The 26,942-nt window shown below is 43.7% G+C and overlaps 1 protein-coding gene across 1 annotated transcript in view; it reads right to left on the bottom strand.

Moving 5' to 3' along the window:
• Positions 1-262: 262 nt before the first annotated feature.
• The window catches only part of PACRG (parkin coregulated), a 514,653-nt gene continuing 487,973 nt past the window's right edge, over positions 263-26,942 (bottom strand). The window contains exon 5 of the mRNA XM_059083526.2: positions 263-746. Within this exon, the coding sequence (XP_058939509.1) occupies positions 586-746 (161 nt within the window). The 3' untranslated portion in view covers positions 263-585. The remainder of the gene's footprint in view (positions 747-26,942) is intronic.

Below are 26,942 nucleotides of genomic sequence, written 5' to 3'. Positions count from 1 at the left end.
CTGCAAACCCAGATCACCAGTGGGCTGGAAGCATCAATTATTTTTATAGCTGAGGTTCATAACAGGAGGCAAAACTGTCCTCCTGTAATGGGAATATCGATTCCACGGTTTTGTTGGATGTCAAAGCACACTGCTTTGCACAGCTGCTGCTGAACGGGAGCTTGTCGTCCACGACCAACACCTGTTAAGCAGTCAGCACCAACGCTTCCCTTCCAACCTTTGACACCACCCTCGGGGCAGGCAGACACAACTGCTGAATCGTGTATGAAAATTGTAGTTTTATTGTCTATACAACTGAAGGTTTAACTCGGACTCCCGCTTCTTTCCGAACTGTATAAAGAAGCAATTCTTCTCCTAGAACAAATAAGCACAGTACACTATTGTAATCTAAGAAACAGGCACTATTTGTGTATTGGAAAGCCTTGCTCTCAATAGGGCTAGAAGTCCAATGGCCCGTGAGCTACTATTTTAGCAGCTGTAGAAAAGGGAGCCGTAGAAGTCACCGATAATGAGATGCTAACAGCAGCAGAGACGGATGATCAGAAGGTAGGAGAAGCCTTCCTCGAATCCTAGCTGTTCCCACTGCTAATTTAGCAGGCACGACTCGTAGGTCGGGACCATGTACTTGATGTTGATGAAGGCGTCTTCTCCTCCGGAGCGCTCCAAGGCCTCCAGCGTCTCCTGGATCAGGTCCCCGACGTTCTCTCGCTTCTGCTGGCTGTAGTCGATGCCGTCCCCGGAGTTTACTGGGTCATGCAAACACACAAAGAGGCCCGTTATTTCACTGCATTTTCCCGAAAAAGTCCTACACACGTGTCTAGGCATTTTTCTCTGAATGCTTGTCATGAGACGCAAGCAATTAACGTTTTTACACGATCCTGTAGAGTTTTAGGAGTGGTGACAGGTACACAAAGATACAAAGTCCTAGAGTGGAGCTGATGAAAATTCATCTAAACTAAAGAAATCAGAGTGAATGAAAGTGAGGTGATCATGGTTACACAACAGTTCACAAGTCAGGGAATCTCCTTCTTAAACCTGGTAATTACATCGAGAGTGTTCTCTTGGAACTTGACTTCTTCAAAATCCCAAGATGGCATATTTAGAGGGAACCGTCCATCATCAGGTTAGGGTGCTGGCTCTATGTGATTTCAAGTGGACATACTTTGGAGTGAGGGCTTAGCCTGTGCTCATGTCTGTGGCTTCTGTACGTGGGGTGAGCGCTTCGCCTCCAGGTATCACTGACCCAGGTGTGCAGCACTCTGACCGCACCCCCATCCCCCCGGATGCAGGTGGGAGGAGGAAACAGCCTTTCCTGCTATGGCTGCTCCGGAGCCATCCCTGAATGCTTGCATGACAGTCATCTGTTGTGGCTTCATAGAGGTCGGTGCCACTGCTAGTTTTGGAGTCTAAGTCCAGGCAGGCAGTCCACCCAGGGGGGTACCTGGAGGGCCTGACCGAGGCCTCGTCTCCCAGAGCCTTGAGTGACCACTCAGCTGCCTCTCAGACTCTGAGGGAAGGGGTTCCTAGGCTTGGCCTTCGATGGCCTGGGGTGGGGAACCTGGGTCTGACACGCTTCACCATACACAGCTCGGCCTCAAACCATTTGGATAAGACGTATCTGATTCTACTCCACCCGTGAGGTTACCCGAGTGCGTGCGGTCAGCCCCAAATGGGAGACCCTCTACTGCAATCCAGAGTATAAAAATTCCACCATTTTCTCGAATAATAGTCATTACATGCATGTAAGTTGCATTTTCCCGCCCAGACTTCTAAGGGTTTCCACACTGTTTATTCTCCCGGTAAGCGAGTCGTGTCTGTGCCTCTGCTGGCCTTACCCCACCTGACCTGTGATGAAAGGAAAGGGCCACAGGGTGGGCTGAGAGGCCCAGGAGGCCTCAGGATAAACGGCCTGAAGGCTCAGGCCATGGGATGCTACAGGGCGAACAGCTGCAACTTGAAAATGCGCACTTTACCAGATGAAAGTATTTATTTTATTCAGATTTCAATGTAGCTCCAAATGCTTATCTTGTTTGAATGTGAAAATAATAGAGGGAAAAACGGTATTGCAAAGTATTTTTTCCCCAGTTGTTTTGAACATTTTAAAAAAGATGGAGCATTGGTTCAGACCAGTAATAAAGGTAACAATTACAATCGCACACAGCATAGATAAGCAGGTTTTTTGCTTGATTTTCCCAGAAATTTGTTAAAGAACTATCACTGTTTTCTGTACCACAGAGAAGAGACATGGCTCTCCTGCCTGGTTTCTTATTTATTTTTTTTTTGCGGTGCGCGGGCCTCTCACTGCTGTGGCCTCTCCCGTCGCGGAGCATAGGCTCCGGACACGCAGGCCCAGCGGCCACGGCTCACGGGCCCAGCCGCTCCGCGGCACGTGGGATCCTCCCGGACCGGGGCACGAACCCGTGTCCCCTGCATCGGCAGGTGGACTCCCAACCACTGCGCCACCAGGGAAGCCCTCCTGACTGGTTTCTTTTGGTGGGGGGTGAAGGCAGGCAGAAATCATACTAATTTTCAGAAAGAGAAAGACCATGAGTCACACAGCTACAGCACGTGTCAGTTTTTCATAACCGACGAACTTACAGTGCAAAGCCATTGTAATGAGGTGGACTTTGCCTTTCTCATGGTGGAAGCCTTTCTGCTATGACGGGGAACGCTGGATTGAAGTCAAAGCTTGATTTACAGAGCAGCTGATCATCTAAAATGTGCATACATGATACTCGTACAGGACAAATAAGAGAAAAGATGTTTGACCAAAAGTGTTCTTGCCCTGTTGTTTTTGGGCTAAAGGTAAACTTAAAAATATATATATAGAGAGACAAATACACACAAATGAAATAGGTTGTTTTCTTTTTAAAGATTTACAGGGCGGTCTGAGAAGAGAGTCAGTGCAGTTGGGGGTCACCCACCAGGTAGGACAACAAGGTATCCATCCACGTGGAGGGCTTTCCAACAGGAGAAGGTCTTGGGTCAAATTAGGAGAGAAGGGGGAGGAAGCTTGTGTGTGTGTGTGTGTGTGTGTGTGTGCGCGCGCGCGCGTGTGCGTGTGTGTGTGTGGAGGGGAGGGTCGGTCAGGCATGTTACAGGTGTAAAGAAAAGATGCTAAGGAAGAAGGTCCAAAAGAGGGGAGGGCCAGAGCAACACAGTCCAAAACAGGTGCAGCAGGGACGGGGACAGACAGCGTGTGTGACAAGGGAGACCCGTAAGGAAGGTACGTGTGAGGAGCAACGTCAGCTCACAGGATTCTGCTGGGAACCGTGACAAAGGTCCAGTGAGAGGGTCTGGCTGGCCCTTGAGGGCTTCCTCCCTCCCGGGGACATTCCTGATAAATCCCTCCTGATCACCAAAGAGGTGCACTTAGGGAGGAGCCGGCAGGACCCAGGTCTGCATGGCCAGCCGAGCCCATGGCGCAGACACCCTGGGGGCACATGGAAAATGTCATTGGTGATGGTGCCCAGTTGTGACAGCCCTGATCCAGTTCCTGATGGACAAAGATACGTAAATTAATCACTAATAAATGGTGCCTTTTGTTGGCGTATTAGTCAAAAGGTCAAGAACTGAATAGATCACGGGACAGACATATTTTCCTGATGGGGGCAGAGGGGGGTGGAAAGTCTGCACACAATGGAAAGCTTAACACACCCTGTTTTCCCCACTGCCTTCCAGAATGCTATAATGACAAGCAACACTTTATTTCAATAATAAACTATTCTTACTTTTTAAAAAATATTTAACTGTAGGAGTAAGTAAACTATGTAGCTTTTTTGTTCCCCAACAGTGTATAAAGCAAATGATAAAAAGAACAGAACAGAATAACAGTTGCTTATTCAAAAAGGGAGTTGGAGTTAGCATATTTTGTGGTTGCAGAATGTGTATCACTGGGGTAGGAGAAAAGCCCAGCAAAGGCGCACATCCCTTCTTCTGGGTGATGGCGTTATGACCAGGCACAGTTCAGTGTCAAACCATGCTGAGAGGCGGGTGAGCGGTGTGGTCTCCATTTCAAAACTGCTATGTTGTCAGGCTTTTTTAGAATCTGAGCTTGAGGGGATGCGCTTGAGCTCACCATTTAAGCTACATATGACACTGTTGGAAAACATACTTGTGAGAATAGGATGCTTTAAAAAAAAAAGAGCCCCAGACGGTTATGTACCATTGTCAATTCCGATTAGGAAGATGACATTTCAATTCAGGAAGCTAGGAGTCTATTTTATGTCCAGCAGCTGGAAAGACACATTGACGATGGAAAAGATATGTTTTATTTATAACCAAACAAATAGGAGTATAACAAGGGTTTAAGCCAGACTTTCCATTTCTAAAGGGATAATACGCAAATAGACTAGAACAAGGGATCTGGTTTCTCTTCTTAGAGGTCCTTGTGTGCAGGAGGTGGGCAACTGATGTTTGAAAGTCCTTCTTGGTTAGGGATTATTTTAAGTATACTTATTTTTCTGAATGTTGAAGTTGTTTTTGTTTATGTAGGTAGCAGGTTTAAGCACACGCATCCTCCTTTTCTATCTAAGCCCCTTTAGACAGTCCTAATCTGGATGCTTTCTCTTTCTAGATGCCGCTTTGGTCAGAATTGGCATGTGTGTATCCCAGCCTTTCGTCGGCCAATGGCATGCTCTCAGTGAATGAACTCAGCTCGTGGTTGTGAAGCGACCATCATGACACCGCGTCACCAAGGCCATCGAAAAGGAGGCTGCATCAGCTGCACTGATATTTCACATGGATACGTAGCCACAAGGCAGTGGACGTGGACCAGATGCAGACACGTGTCTTGTAGGATTTCGATGCAAGAGTCTCTTAGCATGTTTACAATTTCTAGACTGTGTAGAAGCTTTATTCTTTGCCTTTCTTCAGTTACTACTATTACAGGAAAAAATGAAAAAAGAAGCAAAGTGGGGAAAAGGAAACTTTTGGTGGCCAGAGCAAAAAGGTCTTCCCAAGTTCGTGCTGAGGTCGGTGTCAACGGCACCTTTGGCCACACGGAAGAGTGCTGTTTGCTCTGTAGACGGCGGAAGACTAGGCCCTGCAGGGAAATGCAAGATGGAAAAAAAAAGCTCTTGCCTTTGGGGAGCTTGTCGTCTAGCTGGGGGAGCCTAGCCGGCCACAGTCCCTGTAGGTCACGTGCACGCCCTGGGAGGGTCAGTGTGGGCCGCGTACCCTGACTGCAGAGCCCTGGCGCCGTGGGCCGCTCTCCTGCTCCTTGGGTCCCCACTGGAAACTGTGTCCTGAGGGAAGGCTTATCTGTGTGTTTTACTCAGACACTTGAGTTCCCTTATCTGAAAACAGGACGAGCGGTGGAAGGATGTATGGATGGCCATAAGAGGCTCAAGGAGAGCCACATTCACATTTGGATTTTTCTGACTCTAGCGTTTTTTTGGTCAATACTCTTCAATGTTAACTGTATAGGTATTGTTATATGAACAGTAATACACAAGAAGTTATTGGGAAATGAAAGCATTACTTAAGGCATCAGAAATAGAAAACACATAAATGCTGCCTTCGGGTTGCTTATTCAACATACTTGAAGTATCACTCATTTGGTACCAATGGATGAAATAATTTATAAACTCTACCCATACTTTCTGGTCATGACTAAGAAAAGCAGTAGGCACAATTTGGGGAAAACTTCCACCAGTTTTGCAGGCTCCTGGCTGAAGCAGCAGCAGGACAGGCTCAGCACGACCAACGATGGAGAGGCAGTGGGTCGGCAGGAAGGAAGGCATTGTACCCACTGCCACCTGTCGTCCTGAAATTGCTCATGACTTGGCTGCTTTGCAGAGCCATGAACCAAACATTGCTAAAGAAAACACTAGCTTGGCAAACTCAATTAAAAACCACCAGCGTGAATCAGGAACTGATAAGCCATGACTCCAGTGATGTCCAGACTACCATTACCAATCTCTCTTCACACTACCAACTTTTGGAAGCTCCAATTTATGATGTAACTGGCCACACTCAGTGACAGCAACGGTTTGTGTCACCTCTTGAGTGTACAAGAGCACCTGAAATCACTGTGGAAAGTAGCAAAGACCTCAGACATATACAAAGATGATTAAACTGATGGAACAACATTCACCTCAGCCTTTGACAGATCCAGACAGTGAGGCAGGCAGAGTGAGTCTCTCAGCGCACCGAAGACGAAATTACAGCCATAACACAAGGCTTTGAAATAAATGGCGGCTGACTGGTCATGGTTTGGCTGCACCCTCCTTTGGTCTACCGCTTCCTTCTCTGGCCATTTGTGCGTGGCCACTTTGCATACACGGTATGTGAACGTGAATCCAGGCCAGGTCCAGCCTGAAGCTTTTCTCAGTATGAGAGCATCCATGGATATAACGTGACTTGCAGAGAATACGCCTGTCCACCATTTCCCCAGGTGAGGTGCTGGCGAGCTCAGCACAAGGCAAGAAGTCTGGTCCTTCCTTGTGTGCCTGGGGGAGAGGGGGCTGCACAACTTCCCTGAAGCAATGCTGAGTGGAATTTTTAAAAGTACTAACAGAAGAAACTAAATCAACTCTTTCTGGATCAGAAAAGACTTTTTTTTTTTTTTTTTTTTTTTGGTTGCTCAAATGTTGAACTAAAACATTTCAAAAGCTTTAAAGCTCAACTGAAAGGAATTTTACCTGTCAAGACCTGTAACCAGTGCCGGCTTCAGCCACAGCTTTCCTTCTGCCTGGGTCTCAATGACATCATCTGCTCTGGAGAGCGAGTGAGCCCTTGGGGCCTGGGCTGAGGTCTTGGCAGGGTGTGTGTGTGTGGAACCTACTGCAAATATTATTGGGATAAGATGTTTCTTGAAGACATTAAACCAGCACAGATGTTCTGTTGGATGTTTCTGAACAAAATTTCAATTTTGGGCTTAGTGGATTTAACAGTTACAAGCTGGAGATGACCTCAAACAGTAATTCCCTGTTCGCACTAATTGGTATTTAAGCAGAAATGTTAGTTGTAGTGGAATAAAATTAAAATTTTCCAACAGATATTTATTAAAAAGATGACTCATCATCGAAAAAGATTTCATTAAAAAGATAACTCACATGAGTTTATAAATGGTTGCTTTGAGTTTTTTGCTTTTTAATTTGAATTAAGAAAAGGAGAGAAGAGACAGATCTACTTTGTCTTTTAAGGAGTTTTTCATTTCAAGACCTAGATTATATTGTCAACATTTGTTTTGCCAGAAATATCTTGTTTATTTGGGGTTAGCTTGAACCCAATTTACTTTATAGAAATAGTGTTACCTGTTTTGGAATAAAAGGGTTTTCTCCCATAAAGTATGGAAAATTACAGTGGAAACAATTGTAAATTCCAGTCTGACCCTTTCTGGAGAGGAGGGAATGGAAGAGGAAGGGAAGAGGGGAAGACAAACTAGGAGAAATTTCATTTTTCTACATTGAATAAGAGAAGAAGCTTTTTGGGAAGACGTTTTGAGGTTATCTGCTTTTAGAATCCTAAAGAAATGCTTCTTTCACTTTCATTTTTTAGCTTTGCTCTGTTAGTTTGAGGACACTCATCTTTTTTTTTCCCTTAGTGATAACATGTGTCACCCTATTCAGAATTCTGGGTGTTTCCCTGTTTGGCTCAAGCTTAGCCACAGCTTCCTTGGCTAACTTCATATTCTCTTGGAAAATGATTGTTTTCAACATACCCTTAAGTCTGACTGTACAAAGGATATTTCTAGAGTGTTGGTTCATGGTGGGTGTGAATCAAAGTTGCAATGGTTTTGCAACCAAAAACTTATAATAACCAGAGCATATGTCATGCTAGAGATGTCCAAAGGCTTAAACACTCCAAATCTCCTCGGATCTTGTTGACATTAATGAAATTCATAAGATTTCTTTCCTCTGAAGATAAAAGCTTTGAAGCAAGACCTGGATTCCCAGCTGGATGTCTGTCTCTCTCCCTCACCTTTTGACGCTGGAGCTGAGTGACTAAAGCAAGAGGTTCCTAAGCCATCATACTTTCGAAAGCTCAAGGAAAGGTTTTCATCTCTGAATGGGGGCGCTGATCACTTGCGAAACTGAAGACATCATAGATCTTGGCCCAATTGTCAATTAGATATTTAAATGTTCCTTGAGACAGACAATGAAGATTTCTAAACAACTGCCATTTTGCAACAGCAAAGTAGACTTATTCTGTAGGAAATGAACAAGGATAACATCGGGGCGTAGTGATATAGTGGAAGTAACATTGAACTTCAAAGGCAAATAACTTGCCATATAATTTTTCAAACCTTAGTAGCTGCAATGTTCAATAACTTACTAGATGGTTAGCTATGGACAGGTTACTTAATTTCTCTGAATCTCAGTTACCTTCCCTGTAGAAAGAAGGGACTGAACTTTGGGTGATCTCTGCTCATCCTAACATTACATTATATAATATCACAACACAACTTTGGAATAAGCTTTTGGAAAGGATGGTTATTCAATGGATGCACAGTATTTCAACTGAAAAGATAATCACAAAGCATCTGTGTAATTCTTCAAAGTAAGTCACAGATCTCATAAGCATCAAATTCAGCTTTCAAATCAAGTTCTAAAAAAACCCCAAAGGACCAAGGTTTATATAGTTAGCTCTAGTTTAGAAAGAGAACACTGTCAAAAACTCAAATTATTTGTTGACACACTACCAAAAATTATTCCATTCTGCTACTTCAATAAGTTTATGTAGATTTTGATTTATTAGAATAAAGACCAAAGGTATGGGTTGGTTTTCTAAATATATTCACTTGACAGTGATTTGGTCAAGACTACAAAAAAGCAAGTTAGGTTCATCTCTGATTATTGACAATTTGACTTGGAAGCTATACTGAGAAAAATAAGTGGGTTCACCAATTTATCCCTCTACAGAATAATTACAACTATAGATTCAGTTGCCGTTGAATTAAACTGTATTCCGAGTTGTGAAGTAGAAGTGTATCTCTTTTCTTGTTGGTCCACATGATTCAATGCACATTCAGTGAACATTCAACAGAAAAGGAGCAGAGAGTTCTAAGTCTAGCTCTTGTCCTGAATCTATTTCCTGCCGGCTTATCTCATGGTGGAGTAATAATAACAACAATAATACTAGCATAATGTCATTTAAAGCTGAGAATAGCCCTATGAGCTAGATACTATTGCTGTCTCACCACGGGGAGCACACTGAGGTTCAGGACGTGAAATCACTTAGTGAAGTGACACAAGCAGTACATGATTCTGGGATGCTGAGAAAGGGAAATGGTGGGAGGCTTATGCTGGAGTACAACGAGAAGGGTGGTAGGCAGATCCAGAAGAGAGGTCTAAGCATCTATGCCAACGTGGGCAGCGCGCAGGGAGCAGGGACTCGGCCTTTCGAACTCTAGAAGAATTTTAACCCTGTAGAGAGGGGATGGCATCGGGAGAGAGGGTCTAGGTGAATAAATGTCGGGGGAGATAGTCTACTCACTGCAAGCAATTGATTTGTGTTTCACAGGGCAGCAAGCTGTTCATCCTGGCTTCATTTTTATGATACAGACTATTATGCTATCTTTCCTTCTTTTTAAGTCCTTGAAATAATGACACCCTTTACCAAAATATGTTCAGGAAGACACAATCAAGGCTGACTGATTTCAAGGACTTGTTTTTCTGTGCCGTATGATACAGGAGGGCTATGGGGAAAGTCTAGGATGAACCTCACATCCCTTCCCTCCCATCTTTATGAGCACTTACGACTTTTTTCTAGATCTGTAGGTGTTAGTTGTGTGTCTTCTAGAGGAGGCAATCATAAGGCTTTAATGTGCTCGAGACAGAAAAGCAGCCGGAGAGCTACTGTCCAGGACGCCTGTGTTACTTGCAGAAGGGTGCCTGGTAGAGTCAGACCAGAGGTGTGGGGAAAAGCTGTAACTACAGACTAGTTGGAAGAAGGTGAGAAGGTAAAAAGGAGGAACCTTGTAAGTATCTGGATGGTCTTTCTGTACCCTTTGAAAAAAGCCAGATTCCAGCTACAGATGTTGGGGAAGTTTATGAATCAAAGTTCAAGGTTGCCATGGTCCATGAGGACTAGGGAAGTCTCTAATGTTCCTTTAGGGAACTGTATCTTGGGCTTCTTGAGTAGTACGTAGTGGAATCAAATGCCTGTGTGGAGGCCTTCAGGCGACTCCTCCGCGCCCCCTGCCCCCCACCGCCGGAGGTAAGCACTGACTCTACTGGTAGCGTGAGCCCTGCTTCTGGGCTCAGAAGATCAGCGCCATCTTTGCCTCCTCCTTCCCTGTATCCAGCTTGCTGTTGTTCAGTGCACGGTGGGTCTGCTTCATACACCCAGTTCCGGAGCTACTCTGGCCCACCCTGGGTGGTAGCGAAGAGTCTGTCTGGTCTTTCAAACTCTCCTCCTCCTAATTCACCCTGCACATTAATTTTCCTAGTCACCTTCTCTCCTGATTAGTAACCAACATTTCCACGTTGTATGATGGATCAAATTCAAATTCCTGATACCCGGGCCCTCTGTCTCTGCTCTCCCTTAGGAAGTCAATCGTATATTTTGCTCCTTCCCAGCGAGACCTTTGGCTCCACTCAGCCGTGGATTTCTTCCTAGCCCCAAAGTGTGCGATTTTCATTCATGTCTTTAACCCGCCCCATAGGAATATGCTCCCCTCTCCCTTCTGGTAAGTCCCACCTTACTTCTTTTCAAGGCCAGTTTGGGATTTACTTCCTCTGTGAAGTTGACTCCACAATCTGCTTTCTTTCTCTTGAATTCCTAGAGCTATGGTCATGAGAAGTGGTTTATGTTGCTTAGTTTTCCTACATTTTACCACCTCTTGAAGGATAGGTTTATGCTATAAACCTTATTCATTGGCATCAAATACAAATTGAATCTTTGTGAAAGGGATGAAAGAAAGAATAAATTACTGCTTGGTGTGTTTACTGAATCCAGATACGTGAGAAGCAAATTCAGTTCTAAGTAAATTGTATGTTAAAAGTAGCGCCCACAATCAGCCCAATTCTTATTCTTTATTTACTATTTACAAACTTGTGAGTTCTAATCCATGGAGATAGTATTTATGTGGATTCAGAAAGACTGAGTATACGTACAGAGAGGGTTGGTGTAGTTAGATAGCCTCATCTCTTTTCCAAACTCCTCCTTGATTTAAAGTGGGTTTTACTTGGATCACCCTTAAATTTGAGAAGAGAAAACTTTCTTTCTCCAGAATGAAAAAAATCAGATTATCCTATTTCATTGAATACCTAAATTTTGCTTAATATAGTTTCTTTCCCAGCTACATGACAATGTTCAGTCAGGCAAAGAAATGTTTTCAGTTGGAAAGGAAATACTGAAGGCTGCTTTCAGGGGTGATGCAAACCTATTGGAGATAATTTTACTGCTTTCAGACTGATGCTGGAAACTTTCAGAAATGGACCAGAATGACAGTTGTTATCATGGCTTTTCATTTCCAAGACATATTAATGATACAACCCATTTTAAATTCTAAATTCTTTTTTGTATTTGAGGTACAAAAATGAAAAAAGAAATCTCAGATTTCTAGCAAGTTTTATCAGCAAATGCAGTAAACCGTGGGGAGATGTACTTCTCAAATGATCTTTGTTAGAACTTTCATCTTTATAGTGAGCTCAGAGCTCAGAAGCCTGTGTGTGTCTGCACTGGTGCTAGCCATCACAGCAAAGTTTGGTTAAATCATTTTAGATGAATACCTGCACAGCGAGGCACAGATCCACAAAACAAAAGACCTTCATGGCCTTGACGTACCCTTTGTTCTACTGCAGAAAATAATTCAATAAAGTCACTAATGGTGCTCACAATGAAAAAACACATCACCCCACTTCTGCAGATCAGATGATTCCTCGATTATCTATGATTTATCTCAGCTTGCCTAAACTAGCTACTCTTTGAAAATTCTGAGATGACTTATTGGGTGCAAAACCTAATAGATTTCCAAGCCATTAGCTGTAAATTTTACCCAGTGAAAATCTTTCTCATCAAATGAGCTCAATTAATGCAAAAATAATCTATTTAATGAACAAATCAAAGCAATCTGGGGGCTGAACTGAGTTAACGGCTGTATAAGTGACAGAGTTAAAGCCTTTTACAATGGTCTCAGTTTAAAAGAACCTCGCAGTATCTGTCAAAGCTCTGACTACCACCTTTCATCCGTGACTACGTTGGTTAGTTCAGTGTGGCGGGAGACATCCACTCTGCCACCAGGCACATTAACGCAGAGCGCGACCTGCAAATCCTGAGCTCGCCTGACTCCATTTTTCCAAATGTTCAGGGCTTTGTTAAAGTCCAGTCAGAGTTCTGACTGTGTGGTAAGAAAAAGAGAGGTATCTAAATCATGGGGACAAAATGAAAATGTGGCCATTTGATTTGCCATGTCAGCAAAATCGGGTTTGCACACGAATTGAAACTAAAGCTTGTCGGAATTGCTGATAGGTGAAATATGCTGCCTTTTGATACTTTTGAATAAAGACTGTTTGTTTGCCTGTGTTACATTTTTGTCTCTCAAAATTCCTCAGTTTAGTGCACGCAGTTACTTTCCTCTTAATCAGGCTTTTGGGGGTAGGTGAGTGCAAACAAAGCCAACTGGAAACAAACAGGAGCATCCCCACGGGGTTGAGGCCATGCGCACAAGGATATGCCCTCAGCCTGTGACCGAATCTCTGGCTGAAACAGGTGTAATAATGGATTCCTGGAAGGAGAGGTGCAAGGATAAAATAAAAGAATATACGTTATGTCTTTAGGAATATAACAAGCATTTCGTATGACTGTAGTTTCTGTGATGTCAGTATCCCATCTGCCAGGCAACAGCGGATTGCCTATGATTTAACTCTCCTCTGGGTCGGACAGGAAGACTAGCCCACAGAGTACCATGGAGTGAGGGTTTTGCTGTTCTAACATGGGTTCACTCTACAGCCCCAGAAAAGGAGCAGCGGGGAACTGCTTTATCTTCAAGTCCTGCAGGAGAGTGAGTTTACTGTCAGTTGTCTGGAGTCACCATGAACACAGAGCCGCCCTGTTGGGGATACTTGTTACACAGGCGTAGCTTGTTCTGGTCTAGATGGGTTCCTTGGACCCTGTCTGCAACACGATCAAGGTTCTTGGCTGCAGGGCTCCAGAAGCAAACGATTTATGGCATGAGCTTACACTCACGAGTTGCCCTCAGTCCCCTTTCTCCCCGGGTAGAGTTCAATATATTGGTGCCTAAAGGAATGGGGGAAAGACCAGATCTTGTCCTCCTGCAAATGGCACTCAGCCTTGGCTATCTGAGCCCTGGCGGCCCTGTTTCTTTCTCTTTTGCTTCAGATAATTCCTATATTTCCTATAATTCCCATTTTATATCGAGCAAGTAGCTGATTTGAGAAGGAGAGAAAAAGAGAGGAGGTGTCCTTGCCTAGTTCTGGTCACGAGGTAAGAGCTGAGCAGGAGACGTGACAGTAGGACAGAAGGCCGAACGGGAGCAGTGTCCCAGCTCGTGTCTTTTCCCTGTAGGAAGAGGACCAAGCTGCGGGAGGTTAGAAACCTTGCTTTCCTGCTTCTTCTGTTGCAGCTGAAGTCACCCCTCCACCTCCTCCACCACATGGGTCGCTACTTTGGCCTCTGAGCGCCCCCCCCAGACTCTCTCCTAGACTCTTCACATCATGACCCTCGGCCCCTTGGGATGCCGGCGGGCCTGAGCTCCTGCCCCTGGCCAGCCCCCCGAATCTGACATGTGCCTAGTCGACTCAGAGCTCTGAGTGAACTGGACGCATGTCCTGGCAGGCAGGCGCACTCGCTGCCTTCCGTCAGGCTGGCGCCTGGGGTATTAAGTCTGGAAAAACCTCCAGGTCGATGGAGAGGCCTGGCCCAGGGAGTTATATCATCTTTCAACCAGCCAAGGCCTCTGCCCAGATCCCGCCATTTAGCTCCAGCCTCTGGGAACACCGTCGCCGGGGAACGCTGCCCCTCCGACAGGCCTCTGTGGACAGGACCTACGTTCTCGGATTGGAAGGTCTGCCGTGTGTCTTGGCTGTTCATATTTTTACAGAGACCTTTGGCTCACAGCAGCAGCTCTCACGGTGGGGATTTCAGGAGTCAAGGGAGTGCGGCTTCGAGGTGCTTGTGGACAGACACCCGTCCTGGGCCCTGGGATGACAGCAAAGCTGTCGTCTGCCCCCCCTCCTTGCGGGCCGGCCCCGGCTGCGGGTCAGGGCATGTCCGCGGGTGCGGGCTGTGCACGGGGCCCCTCAGCAAGGGAGAGGGCAGCCGGTGGAGCAGAGGCAGAGCGGAGGCTCCTTGCCCCCCACGGCCTCCCGCCCGCCTGGGGCTCGCGCAGCACTTGCACGTGCCCAGAGCAGCAGTTGTGTGTAAACTGCTTCCCAGCTTGAGGATAAGAGGAATGTAAATCCAAGGAGGAAATCGAGAATGGGGTTCTAATTTGAACTTGGATGTAGTTGTCCAAGTTCTATGATTTCAGGAAGATCCACCGGGTAGGGTTCTGGTAGCTGAGGGTAGAGAGTGGAGAACAAAGAGGGGTAAACAGGGTGCTCACGTTCTGCAGGACGAGGCAGATATTAACACCCCAATAAACCAATGACGGAGTAAGAGTGCTTGAGAGAGTCAGAGGTTCTAGCGAGGAACGAAAATAAGAGATGTGGCAGAGACGGACTGGGAGGGACCCCCTGGGCACGTGATCAGGACAGGCTCCGTGAGAAAATTAAAACTAAACTGAGCCCTAAAGGCCGAGAAGAAGGCGGCGTTGCAGCAAGCAGCCTGGCGAGGACGTGCCGTGCTGAACAGAAAATGCAAGAAAGGCCTTGAGGTTGGAACAAGTTCAGAGAGCACAGTTTCACCCGGTTATCGCGGTCATTCTTTTCAACACTGATGATACTACACGTAACTGTAATTTTTTAATGACTGTTCAACAGCTCTGGGGTTGAAGGAGTGTAAAATATGTAGCCACTCTCCTCTAGTTAGGGGCATTGTCTCCTTCCAGATTTTCACAATTTTAGACAATAATGCAATAAACACGTTTGTGCATTCAGTCTTTTTTTTTTTAGTTCTATTATTTCCCTGAAACAATTCTCAGAAGTGAGGTTACTGCTTCAGAGAATATGAACATTTTGTAGTCGTTGGTATATATTGGTGTATATATGTATCTCCATATCGATTTTCAGAAAGGTTATGCCAACTTATAATGTTACCCGCAATACAGGAGCTTACCTGTTTATCACAGCACTGGATGTAATTAAATTTTGTTTGCTAATTCAGTATATATAAAATGTTACTTTAAGATTACTTTCGTGAGTATTTTTCTAATTACCAAGGAGTGCTAATATTTTCCAATGCTTTTTTTTTTTTGCTACATGTTTTTTTTTTTTCCCCTTATGAGAATGATTTGTTCTTCTCCTTAGCCTATTTATTTTTCTGGTAGGTTTTACAAGACAAAGTCTTGTAAAGTCTTGTAAAGTCTTCCCTAACATCCTGGGAAGCTAGGTAGTGGACAGATCTCTGGAGTTCAAGCTCCGGCATTCATTTCCTTTTGCCTGACTCAATCAGCGCTATTTCAGAGGGCAAAGGGTGGCCTGAAAAGAGTTACTGTAACTTCTAGAGGTGCCCAAGGGCGGTAGTACCCTGGGAATTGAAAGAATCTGCGGGATTGTGTTAAGAAATGTAGGGGAAATCGCATCATCAACAAATTACTTCGAGTGATGTAATTGATTGCCACCTCCAGAAGGAGGGACATTTATAATGACTAGATTTCTGAAAAGCTTCTTTGCACCCTTTCCTTGTGATCACCCATCCACCTGCTCACCCACCCAGGGCTTGCTTCCTAGGTCATCCTATGAAGGACCAGGCTCAGTTACCCACCAGGCTAGTCACAGACTCGACCTCGAGGGCCGCTTGGTCAGCCCTCACCGACGACGCGCCTTAAATCAAGACTTTGCGGCTTACCTTCAAACTGGGTTATTTACAAATGAGGAAATCATTGCTATTTTGGTTTGTGTGGGAAAAGTGTTAATTTGTTAAATGCTAAATTCGTGATATACTACAATTGATTTAAACTTGTGTTGGCATTTCTACATTTTTTACTCTATAGGGAGCCCCAAAAGACGAAAGTGGCACCAGGAAGCCCAAGCTGGAGGCTGGGTAGGTCTTGGGAGACAGACTTTGAGGATGCAGACGGAGCTAAGCCAGAGCATTTGTTCTTATTGAAGGTTAAAAGACCAGTAGCTGTGGAAACTGAAGTCTGTTATTTATCTTCAGGCTAGGGACAGTGCAGACAGCTGCAACACTAGCCCCCCTCATAAAGCCCGTGCCAATAACCTTAACCGTGACCTCCGGCTGGAGACGCATTTCAGTGGGTGTACTGATATCTCTTTTAGGCACAAATAAGCAGCACAGTTGTGTCAATTTTGTTTTGAGGTCAGATGATTAACTTGCTGGCCCTTTTTAGTGAATAATAGGGAAAAAAATGTCTTTACATCTTATTTCAGCTTAACAAACAAAACAAAGCTTTCTAGTGGGAAGAAAGTTGCACATTACATCGAGAGCAGATTTTAAGGTAAAAATAAACATTACAAAAGGACTTTGAACCTGATCGGCACTGAGCTATTGCAAGGTCAGATTAATAACTGACATGCCATTCAATTAATTAGGGTTAATATAATTATTTGGATAGATATTTCAGTACATATGACCTTTAGTTCTGAATTATCTGGGTATTTCTTTTACTTTTTTCACCTCCTGTTATGTAGTTACAGCCTGTTATAATGTTATAGATTAAGAAAAAGCAAGCTGTTTACAGAGATCAGTGTGAAGCATTTAAAGTTGTTTTTCTCGTATTGAGCAGCCACCGGCAGGTCTAATCATTGCCCTCTCTCAAAGACCAAGGTAAAGTAAAACACAAGAAAAACATTGCAGGGCTGCACGTGTTAGCGCACCGCTACAGTCCTTACTCGGTGCTGCGTCTGTCCGGAAACCAATGATTAATCCTATAAAAAACTACGTAACTAGGACCCCAAACATTACCGATCTAAAAAGCCAGGTCGGGGCTTCCCTGGTGGCGCAGTGGTTGAGAATCCGCCTGCCGATGCAGGGGACACGGGTTCGTGCCCCGGTCCGGGAAGATCCCACGTGCCGCGGAGCGGCTGGGCCCGTGAGCCATGGCCGCTGGGCCTGCGCGTCCGAAGCCTGTGCTCCGCAACGGGAGAGGCCGCAGCAGCGAGAGGCCCGCGTACCGCAAAAAAAATTAAAAAATAAATAAATAAATAAAAAGCCAGGTGGCAAATAAAACTACTCAAAATTCTAAATTCCTTTAAGTTCTGTTAAAATTGTTTTTAGCTTGAAGGAGCTAAACTGACTCACTTTTTATTTATTCTGCTATTTCCCTTAAAAAAATACCTTGCAGCTATAATATGACAAATCAGAATTTGGGGAAAGGAATAGACTTTGGGGGTCTCTATCTCCTGCAGAATGAAGTTGAAATTCTACCAAAAACGAGCTCTCAAACGTCTGCCAATAACCCAAGGGACGGTGGTGTTAAAGGAAGGTGTTCCAGAGAAAACTGGCCCGGAGGGGCCTCCTGCTGCTAGGAGCGGACAGACAACCGTGTCCTGCCTGTGGCTTGTTAAGCAAACTTCTGACTGAGCGCAGGGAAAGCGCGACATGGTCCTGGAAACACGTTTGGGGCCTCTGGGCACAGCAGGGCCCTGAACTGACCCTCTGGGGAGAGCAAGGTGTCAGCATCAGGCCTGGAGCCTTATTTATGTTCCTTCACCTAATCCTTAAAGAATTCTGTGAGGTTGGTGATGATGATGAAGACGATAGCAAAGACACGTAACGATTACTCTTCCCAGGCACCTGGGTGAGTTTTACCGTGAGGATTAAGTAAGGTTACGTAAGTAAAATTCCTGATACATACGCGTAAGCATGATACCAGTGTTTCTAATATTCTCTGTTAGTATAATCATCATTAGAATATCAGCGTCAATGCCTCAGTCAGAGGGAGGTGGTGAGAAGGGACCGAACTAACCTATATAAAGCACCTGGCCCAAAGCTTGACAGTTGTTGGGCACTGGACGGGAGTTTGTTTCTTTCACTTCCTGAACAGGGTCGATTCCATTCCACGTCTACCCATTGTCCACATGAGTAAGTTGTCAGAGATGGGATTTGAGCTCAGATCTCTATAAAGCCAAAGTCTCAGTTATTTCCAGTACAACTTGCTTCCTCTCTCAGGGAGCTCAGGGGTAGTATAGTCAAATCTAGTTGACTCAGAAATTTCCGATGGTTGACCCTGTAATAACTTTAGAAAGAGTGTACTTCCTAATCTCTGTGGATTATTGGGTGTTAAATATGTTTTGGTTTATGTCATTCTTGTTTCTGTATCCAGAAGAATTAAAATATCAGAGACAAAAAGGTTTTGGATGAAACTGGAATGCATTCAAGATTTTAAAATGTGCATGTGCGCCTACAATGATAATAAAACATTGTTTTATATTTAACCACATGACATTACCAATGTTCAACCATTTCTGACTTACAAAAATGTCAGTTTCATGGTTTAATCTAAATTTTAATTTTTTTAAATTGAGGCATAATTGACATATAACATATTAGTTTCAGGTGCACAGCATAATGATTCAATGTTTGTATATACTGTGAAGTGATCACCACAATAAGTCTAGTTAACGTCCATTACCATTTGCAGTTACAAGTTATTTTTCTTGTGATGAGAACTTTTAAGATCTACTCTCTCAGCAACTTTCAAATACTCAGTACAATATTATTAACTGTAGTCACCATGGTGTACCTTACCTCTCCATGACTTATTTTATATCTGGAAAATTGTATCTCAAATTTTAATTCTTACTATGTAAAAAGAATTACCATGTAATTCTCACTGTAGGCACTAGATGTGTAAGCATCTTTTGTATATTTAGCTTATTTAATTTTAATTCTCAACAACCTTGTGAAGTTGGTAATGCTATTACCCACAGTTTTACAGGTGAGGAGCCTGAAGTACAGAAAGGTTAGATCTGACTTCCAGGTATAAAATTTAACCACGATATGAAAAATAACCGAATGTCTTTACGAATATTTTGACCAAGAAATTCGATTCTGATACATATGAAAACAAGATGCAATAAAAAATATCATATTAAGTAATTTCTTTAACAATGGACATATTATTCAACTAAATGAAAACTGTTTTCCCTCTATATAGCTTCATAGCTTTGGAATTATCTGTGAAGTTAATAATGTAAACTTAATAATAATTTTGCACCACTGTGACGGGCCAAAATTAAACGCAAGGATAGATATGGTTGTCAGAAAATTTACTGTAAAATAAAAAGATTATACCTGATCCTTAAAAATATTTCTTTCCTTTCCAAGTTTTCTCCAATGTTTTCTTTTCCTTGAGCTGCCATTTTACATTTGGAGAAAACTGAGATCAACACTGACAACCTGACCTTTATTGACTAATTTTAAATGTTTTTAGCAATTTTCCTCGATTCTCCACGAAAATAACTTGTTTAAAGTTACCGTCCTCACTAAGTTTAAGATTTTTTTCCCTCTGTAGTATGGTTTTTAAACTGTTTCATAAAAATATTTCCGTAGGGGCTGCAAACCAATATTATGATGACATAATTTGTTTTACTCCCATGCAATTTCATATAAACATACATAAAGCAGTATTACAGCAGATTAACTTTCTTATAGGAGATTAAATTCTCATTAATATATTTTAATGTTTTATGAAAAATAATACAAAGAAGTACAATTTCCTCATCTATTTTACTACACTTGTGGGGTTTTTTGGTTTAGATCATTTTCATTAAAAAAGTTGTTTCCTAACCAAAATAAAGTTCACTTTTTTTTTCTTAAAGAAAGAATTGGATCATAGCAATTGTAATTGCTATTGGAGGTTGTCAGGCTAGATAGTATTTTGGCAAAAATAGAATCTAAATGGAATTGGAAAATAGGAAAGTACAAGAAGCTATTATTACTAGACCTTATGAGGATATATCAAAATGTAGTTAGTACTGTTGTTTTCTTTTCATGGTTATCTCTTTTATATTCTTCACTGATGTTGAAAAAAATGATTTTCTAGATCCTTATTAACTTTCAAAAATGATTAAAACGTCCATTAAAAATCTCACAACACGGTAAGCCTATATTCTTTATGTATTTAGAGCCAACATACATTAACGTGTCACACTTTTGAGTATTTGTGTTGACTTTCTCCAAGTCGTGAGGACTGTCATTACGTGTGTTTGACTTATTATATCGCCTTCTTAATTCCCATATTGTGGATGATAAACATTTTAGTTACAAATAGTTTATATTTTTTGATCTCAATTGACCATGTATATATGGAACCACTGAAATTTCAAAAAATTCTATTTCTGTAATCCCTGGTGTTAACAGTCAACTATACAGCAATCTGGCTGAGAAGGCCGCATTGCCTTGAATCCCCCAGAAATGAGCATAAAAGACTTAATTTCATTGTTGTATGTAATTGTTGCCTCTTGTAAAGCCTGTTTGATTACTGGAAGGGAGACAAGGGCTGGCTTTGGGCCCCCAGATGTTCCAAACCACAGAGGTAACTTTGGTGCCCACACGGTGGCTGGCGCTTGCGAGGTGTGCCCACACCCAGGTACACTTAAGTGCACAGTGATCCCCGGTAGGAAGAATTTAAGGCACTTCCATTCTATCATTGAAGTTGAAATCAATAGTTCACTGTTGACTCTTGTTCATGACCTCAGTGTCATTAAAGTCCCCAAAGAGCAGCATGCTGCAAAGGGTTTTCTAGAAACTTCACTTGCTGTTAAGCCTTTCACATCAAGCACAAATGGAAGTCGTGCAAAATCTTTTCCAGTAACCTGAGTAATTCCCTGATACACCAGGAAGATGTCTAAATGTTAGCACTATGTTTGATTTTACATTCAGGATCAATCTATATCTGTTTCTATCCTTGAAAAAATCCTTGCAAGAGTGACTGCTTACTCATTTCCGTGAGCCCTGGTCAGAAGGTAATATTCATCTTCTATAACAGTGAAGTCAAAAGGAATGAAAAAAAACTTTTAAAAGGAATCGGAAGAAACAGAACTTTGAATTAATCTGGTTGAGATTAGTCAATACTATTCAAGAACATTAAGAGAGCCAACTAGGCGCAGTGGTTGAGACTCCGCCTGCCGATTCAGGGGACGCGGGTTCGTGCCCCGGTCCGGGAGGATCCCACGTGCCGCGGAGCGGCTGGGCCCGTGAGCCGTGGCCGCTGAGCCTGCGCGTCCGGAGCCTGTGCTCCGCAACGGGAGAGGCCACGACAGTGAGAGGCCCGCGTACCGCTAAATAAATAAATTAATTAATTAAATTAAAAAAAAAAAAAAAAAAAGAGAGCCAACTAGGGAGTAGACACGTCATCTGAATTATGCACTATTTAAAACAAACACTGGCCCGATGATAGTTTCCTCTTACATTTTCTCCTTCATTCTGAATATATGTATGCTTTAGTTTAGTGAAAATTGTGTTCTATGACAAATGTTAGTCAGCGGATTATGCTACCAAAAGAATTTGGACTCGCCACTTGTAAAAGTGTGTGAAGAATGACCCAGACCTATCCTGCACTCCACATCCCTTCTGTTGTCGAGGCTCCTCACCCTTTCCATTTCTCCTGCCACCACCAGACTTAGTCCCTGTCGTCTGTCTCCGAATGTGCCTTGCTACTTCAGCAACTTCTCCACTGGTCTCTGCTGCTTTCTGTCTTCCTATCCCCTCAAATTCATCCTTTACAACCACCTAATTAAACTTTCATTAATTCAGCTTGTGTCGCATGTTTTCTGATGAAAACATTCAGAAATTTATCATTATCTGTTGAATAAATTCCAGCTTCCTTGGCCTGGCATTAAGCCCTTTTTTTTTTTTTTTTTTTTTTTTGCGGTACGCGGGCCTCTCACTGTTGTGGCCTCTCCCGCCGCGGAGCACAGGCTCCGGACGCACAGGCTCAGCGGCCACGGCTCACGGGCCCAGCCGCTCCGCGGCACGTGGGATCCTCCCGGACCGGGGCACGAACCCGCGTCCCCCGCATCGGCAGGCGGACTCTCAACCACTGCGCCACCAGGGAAGCCCCATTAAGCCTTTTTAATGGGCTTGAGGCCAATCCTTACCTTCTCGTCTTCTCCCACAGGAACATTAGGCTCCAGTCAAATGACAGTTATCCCCAAACAAGAGTAAGGAACTGCCCACCATCTCAGCTTTCCTCACTCCACTCCTTCATGCTGGATTTTCTTCCCCACCTCTGCCTGTTAACATCTATAAGGGTCAGTCTATCCATGAAGGCTTTCCTGATCACACGAAGTCAGGAGACATTTTTCTTTCCTTTAATCATTTACAAGGTGTTTATGCTTCCCCTACCACCCTTATCACCAAGAAATCCATTTTACAGGAATTGTGAAAATATCTCATTGGTAAGAATTAAGCTCCTTGAAGATGGGAACCATCTTTGAATCCTCTATAGTGTCTCTCTTAATACCGTAGGTGTTAAAGAAAATGTTTGTTGGAAAAGTAAATACGAAGGCGTAAAATTGCTTCAGGATGGAAGGGTGTCTGGCCCCCTGCAGCACCTCTTTCGCTGGATTAGTGGGTCGCAGGGCAGGGTCAAGGCTGGCAAGCAGAGGGGCCCTCTGGGGGTGGGGAAAGAACTGAGGAGAAGCCACTGGAAGGGAGGCTACGGACGCAGGCATTTGAGTGAAATGGGCGGTCGGTGCCTTCTAGAAGGGAAGTCGGTGTTCGCGTTTGGAGGAGAGACCATTCGCTTAAGGATCCTGGATCAGGAAAGGAGAGGACCAAAGCTGTAGATCAGAGGCACATTGGAGGCCCGAGGGATACAGCCACGCCTGGCAGAGTCCCGTCCTCTCCCTGACCTTGGATTAATAGTTAAGCTCGTGTGGCTCTGACTTCATTTAATGTAGCTCGATTTATAAATGAGCGTCGCATGAAAGGCCCCTCCCGAGTGCTCTCCCCTTGAGCCATGACATCATAACAGTAACGATGCTAACGTGTGTTGGGTGTTTTCTATTGCCAGGTGCGGAGCTGTGCTTACATATATTATTTTGGTTAACCTTTACAACAAAACTGCGAGGCAGGTGCTATTATTTACCATCCTTATTTAGAGTTTTGGCAACTAAGTGTCAGAGAAATGAAGCGACTTGCCCAAGTTCTCTCGGTGAATGAACCAGGCGGCCGGGTCAGGCCGGGGGCAGGGGGTGGAGCTCTGGGCCTGCTTCTTCCTATTGGGGCAGTCTGGGGTTATTTTACTACATTTTGACAGACCAACGAAAGGGACAGCAATAGCTTTAACATTTGAGAGCTTATATAACATTTTTGGTGTCTTGGAAAATTTTCTCCCCAAAAATAGGTTTTGAATATAACCTAAACCCATTAAGACAGTCATCTGGCGATTGCTCTGTGTGTGTGTGTGTGTGTGTGTGTGTGTGTGTGTGTGTGTGTATGAATTAAGTGAATCCGGAGCTGGCGCTAAGTGAGGATGTGCAATGACTTGTGGGTGTCGGTTGTCTCAAGAAGATGGAGGCAGCGTGATAAAGGTTGAGAGCAGTCGGTCCACGTGCACGGAACTTGACCGGTAAGTCTCTAAACTCTGTTGCTCTTCATTTCCTCTTGGGTAAAAGGGGATCATAGTAACTTCCTCCCTGGACTAGTACTAGGTGGGAGAGATGGCAGTGAGCGTATGGCACCCGGTGGTGTCACCTTAATCGACACGTTATTATTATTGTTGGCATTTAGACTGGTGTCAGCAGGGAGTTATTTAACAGGACAACATTGAGGAACTCGATTAATTATAAGGCTTTCTTCACTTTCATTTAATTCTACTTCAACTATAATCTTAAGTAGTCAAAAGACTAAAATCATTTCTAAAAAGAAAGATTGACGAAGTCAATGGAAAAATTAAGCGATATTCACAAAAGCAAAACTGACTCAAGACTAAACCTGTAACGACGCTTACAATCTGTGGCGTCCTTACGTGGAGTGCTTTGGAAGTACTTAGAAAAGGCAACCACATGAAGAAAGACATCTTTTAACTGATTTGGTCCTCATGCTGCTAATGCCAAACCAGGAAAGTCAGTAAGTTAGAACAAACAAACAAAATCAAAGTACAGGCAAGTGCTCTGGACAAACAGCCGGCCCTGACCCAGAGGTCAGCCCAGGGCAGAACTCGGCATCTGCACAAATGGGGCAGAGACACCAGCACAGAGAATTTCAAGTGTGTCAGCAGGAGCCTGGCCTCCCGAGACCGTTCTCAGCCTCCCATCCGTATGCCACAGGCTAACACCACACGGCTTAGGGCCGACCGCGATGCTTGCCCTCCCTGACGGAGGGACTGCGTTCATCATTTGGCTCCAACCGCACCCCTCAGCCCGCTGATCTTCACTATGGCAATTCACGGTTAATTGCTCTAATGAAGGGAAGCCGCTGAATAAATCACCCCCAAAGAACAGAGTCCTAAATTCACTTGTATTTCTCTTTAGAATGCATTCGATGATTTTTGCTTTACACATACCCACCAAATTGTAGTTGTTTTAGATATTATGCAAAGCTAATTTATGTTCTATGTGTATTCTGGGAAGGTAATTGGGAAAAGTCATTCACCAATGTTTGGTGTAATGGGTTAGTTATTTTGTGATAAAAAGTTCTCTGTATTATTTTTCTTAGATAATCAAGAACGAGGGCTTCCTTGCTGGCGCAGTGGTTAAGAATCCGCCTGCCAAAGCAGGGAACACGGGTTCGAGCCCTGGTCCGGGAAGATCCCGCATGCCGCGGAGCAACTAAGCCCGTGCACCACAACTACTGAGCCTGTGCTCTAGAGCCCGCGAGCCACAACTACTGAGTCCGTGTGCCACAACTACCGAAGCCTGTGTGCCTAGAGCCGGAGCTCCGCAACAAGAGAAGCCACCGCAGTGAGAAGCCCGCGCACCGCAACGAAGCGTAGCCCCCGCTCGCCGCAACTAGAGAGAGCCCGCGCGCAGCAACGAAGACCCAGCGCAGCCAAAAATAAATAAATAAAATAAATACATTTATATTTTAAAAAAGAACGAATTTTATGCTCACATTTCAGGTAAAATGATTCCGCATTATAAGTCTGGTAACGTGGAATTTTTAGTTTTATTAGTTCCTACTCAAAGGTATGATGATAATAGCCAAATTCTTTTACACTCCTAAATTTCAAATGTCAGATAATGTTAATAATAGCCATCAGTTACGGAGTGCTTGTTCTGTGGTGTGTACTTTACAGACATTGAATCTAATTTTCCCAACAATCCTGCACAATATTATCCTCAGTTAACAGATGGAGAAACAGAGGCTGAGGAGCTGTGAGTGATTAGTCCAAAATCACGGAGTGGACAGAGGTCAGAGCCCCCCCCGGGCTCAGGTCTGTGAGTTCTTGTGGGTCCAATGCTCTGCTTTCAGTGCTTGTGTTACAGCACACCAGGCACATACAGCACGAGGTAGAAGGGCCCTTCCTCACCACCAAGTGTATAAAACTCTGTGACTGAAAGCTCAGCATCATTTTGAAGGTAAGTGGATGCCAGCTCGCTTCAAACACTCTGCGTCCCGCCAATTTCAAGTGCATAGGAGGAAATTGCAATTAAGAAAAAAACATGAGACTCTCAGTGAAGTTCTACCACTATCCATTATCACAAGCTAAATCTCTTTTTCTGAAAAACAAACTCTAAAAAAAATGATAGCAAATAAATGTTATTTGAATAATATCTTAATTCTGTGGGGAAAAGAGAAAGGAAAGAAGCTGGAGGCCTAGTCTCTCAGAATAATTTCCTTAATTTCTAAGAAAACAGTAAAGCAAGAGAAACAGGGTTCTACTGACGTGCGTTCTGAAAATCTTCAACCACTCCAAACCGTGCCCGCCGCGCGAGGATTCCACACTGCACGCGGCACTGAGGGCCGAGACAAATAACCTCGTACAGCCAGCAAAAGCCAGGCTGGTGCCCTTGGCTCCAACACTTCAACTTCAAGGGTCCAAAGAGCATCTGTGCACATTGTCAGGGCTTGGGTGTTCGTTTCAGGAGATTACATGAAAGTCAGAATTTGAGAGAAAAATGTAAGAAATGTAGAACTCTGCAGGGGTCTCCAGAGCTGGCTGGGATGGAACTACAGACCCTACAGGACTTTGTCAGACGGGGCCGTGTCAACCCTGGCACGGCCTCTGGGGAACTGAGCCGCGTGCAGAGTTTCACAGTGTCTCTGGGGCCAGTGAGGGCTGGGGATATACTAGTTATTCAGAAGGTGATCTTTGACAACCTTCTGTTTTCTGTGGCAGGAATTGTGGTGGTATTCTGATTCTGAAACTCAAATTCCTGACTGGGTTAAAGATTTACTACTTTAAAGGGGCTCATATTAGTAAGCATGGTCTTTTACGATGTTTTTGTAAAACTAACTTCAGAACCCCCAATTTTATCTTTGTTTCTGCCTCTCTGATATTCTACAGAATATCATTTCATTACTGTTATTAGGTGTAGTAAACACAAATGTCCTGCTTTATGTATCAATAATAAAACGTGTTATTTTCCTAAAAACAGCAATGCAGGCTGATATTTCCTGACAATAAATAGTTATGGACAATTCACACCAGTTTTATCATCCATACCAATTGTAACAGATGTGAGTTTATCATTCAGTCCGGAAGATTTTATAAACCACTGAATAATGAACTCCTGTCCATTCCAAAAGACACGGGCTGTAATATAGTATGAATTGTCAGTGAACAGTTATTCTGGTAAAATATTGTATTCACCCCTACACTTCCATAGAGATAGATCGTGTTCCAAAATATGCATAATCTCATAGACGTAAGAATAATTTTAAAAAGTGGTTTACATGACAGAACCACGTAATACGGCACTTTCCTTCGCGTTCAGGGGTGAAATCAGTACAAGTAGCCA

This window comes from Kogia breviceps, chromosome 13 (assembly GCF_026419965.1).
Source record: "Kogia breviceps isolate mKogBre1 chromosome 13, mKogBre1 haplotype 1, whole genome shotgun sequence".
Lineage (NCBI taxonomy): Eukaryota > Metazoa > Chordata > Mammalia > Artiodactyla > Physeteridae > Kogia > Kogia breviceps.
The sequence above is the reverse complement of the archived record's forward strand: the minus strand, read 5'-3'. Positions and strand labels throughout refer to the sequence as shown.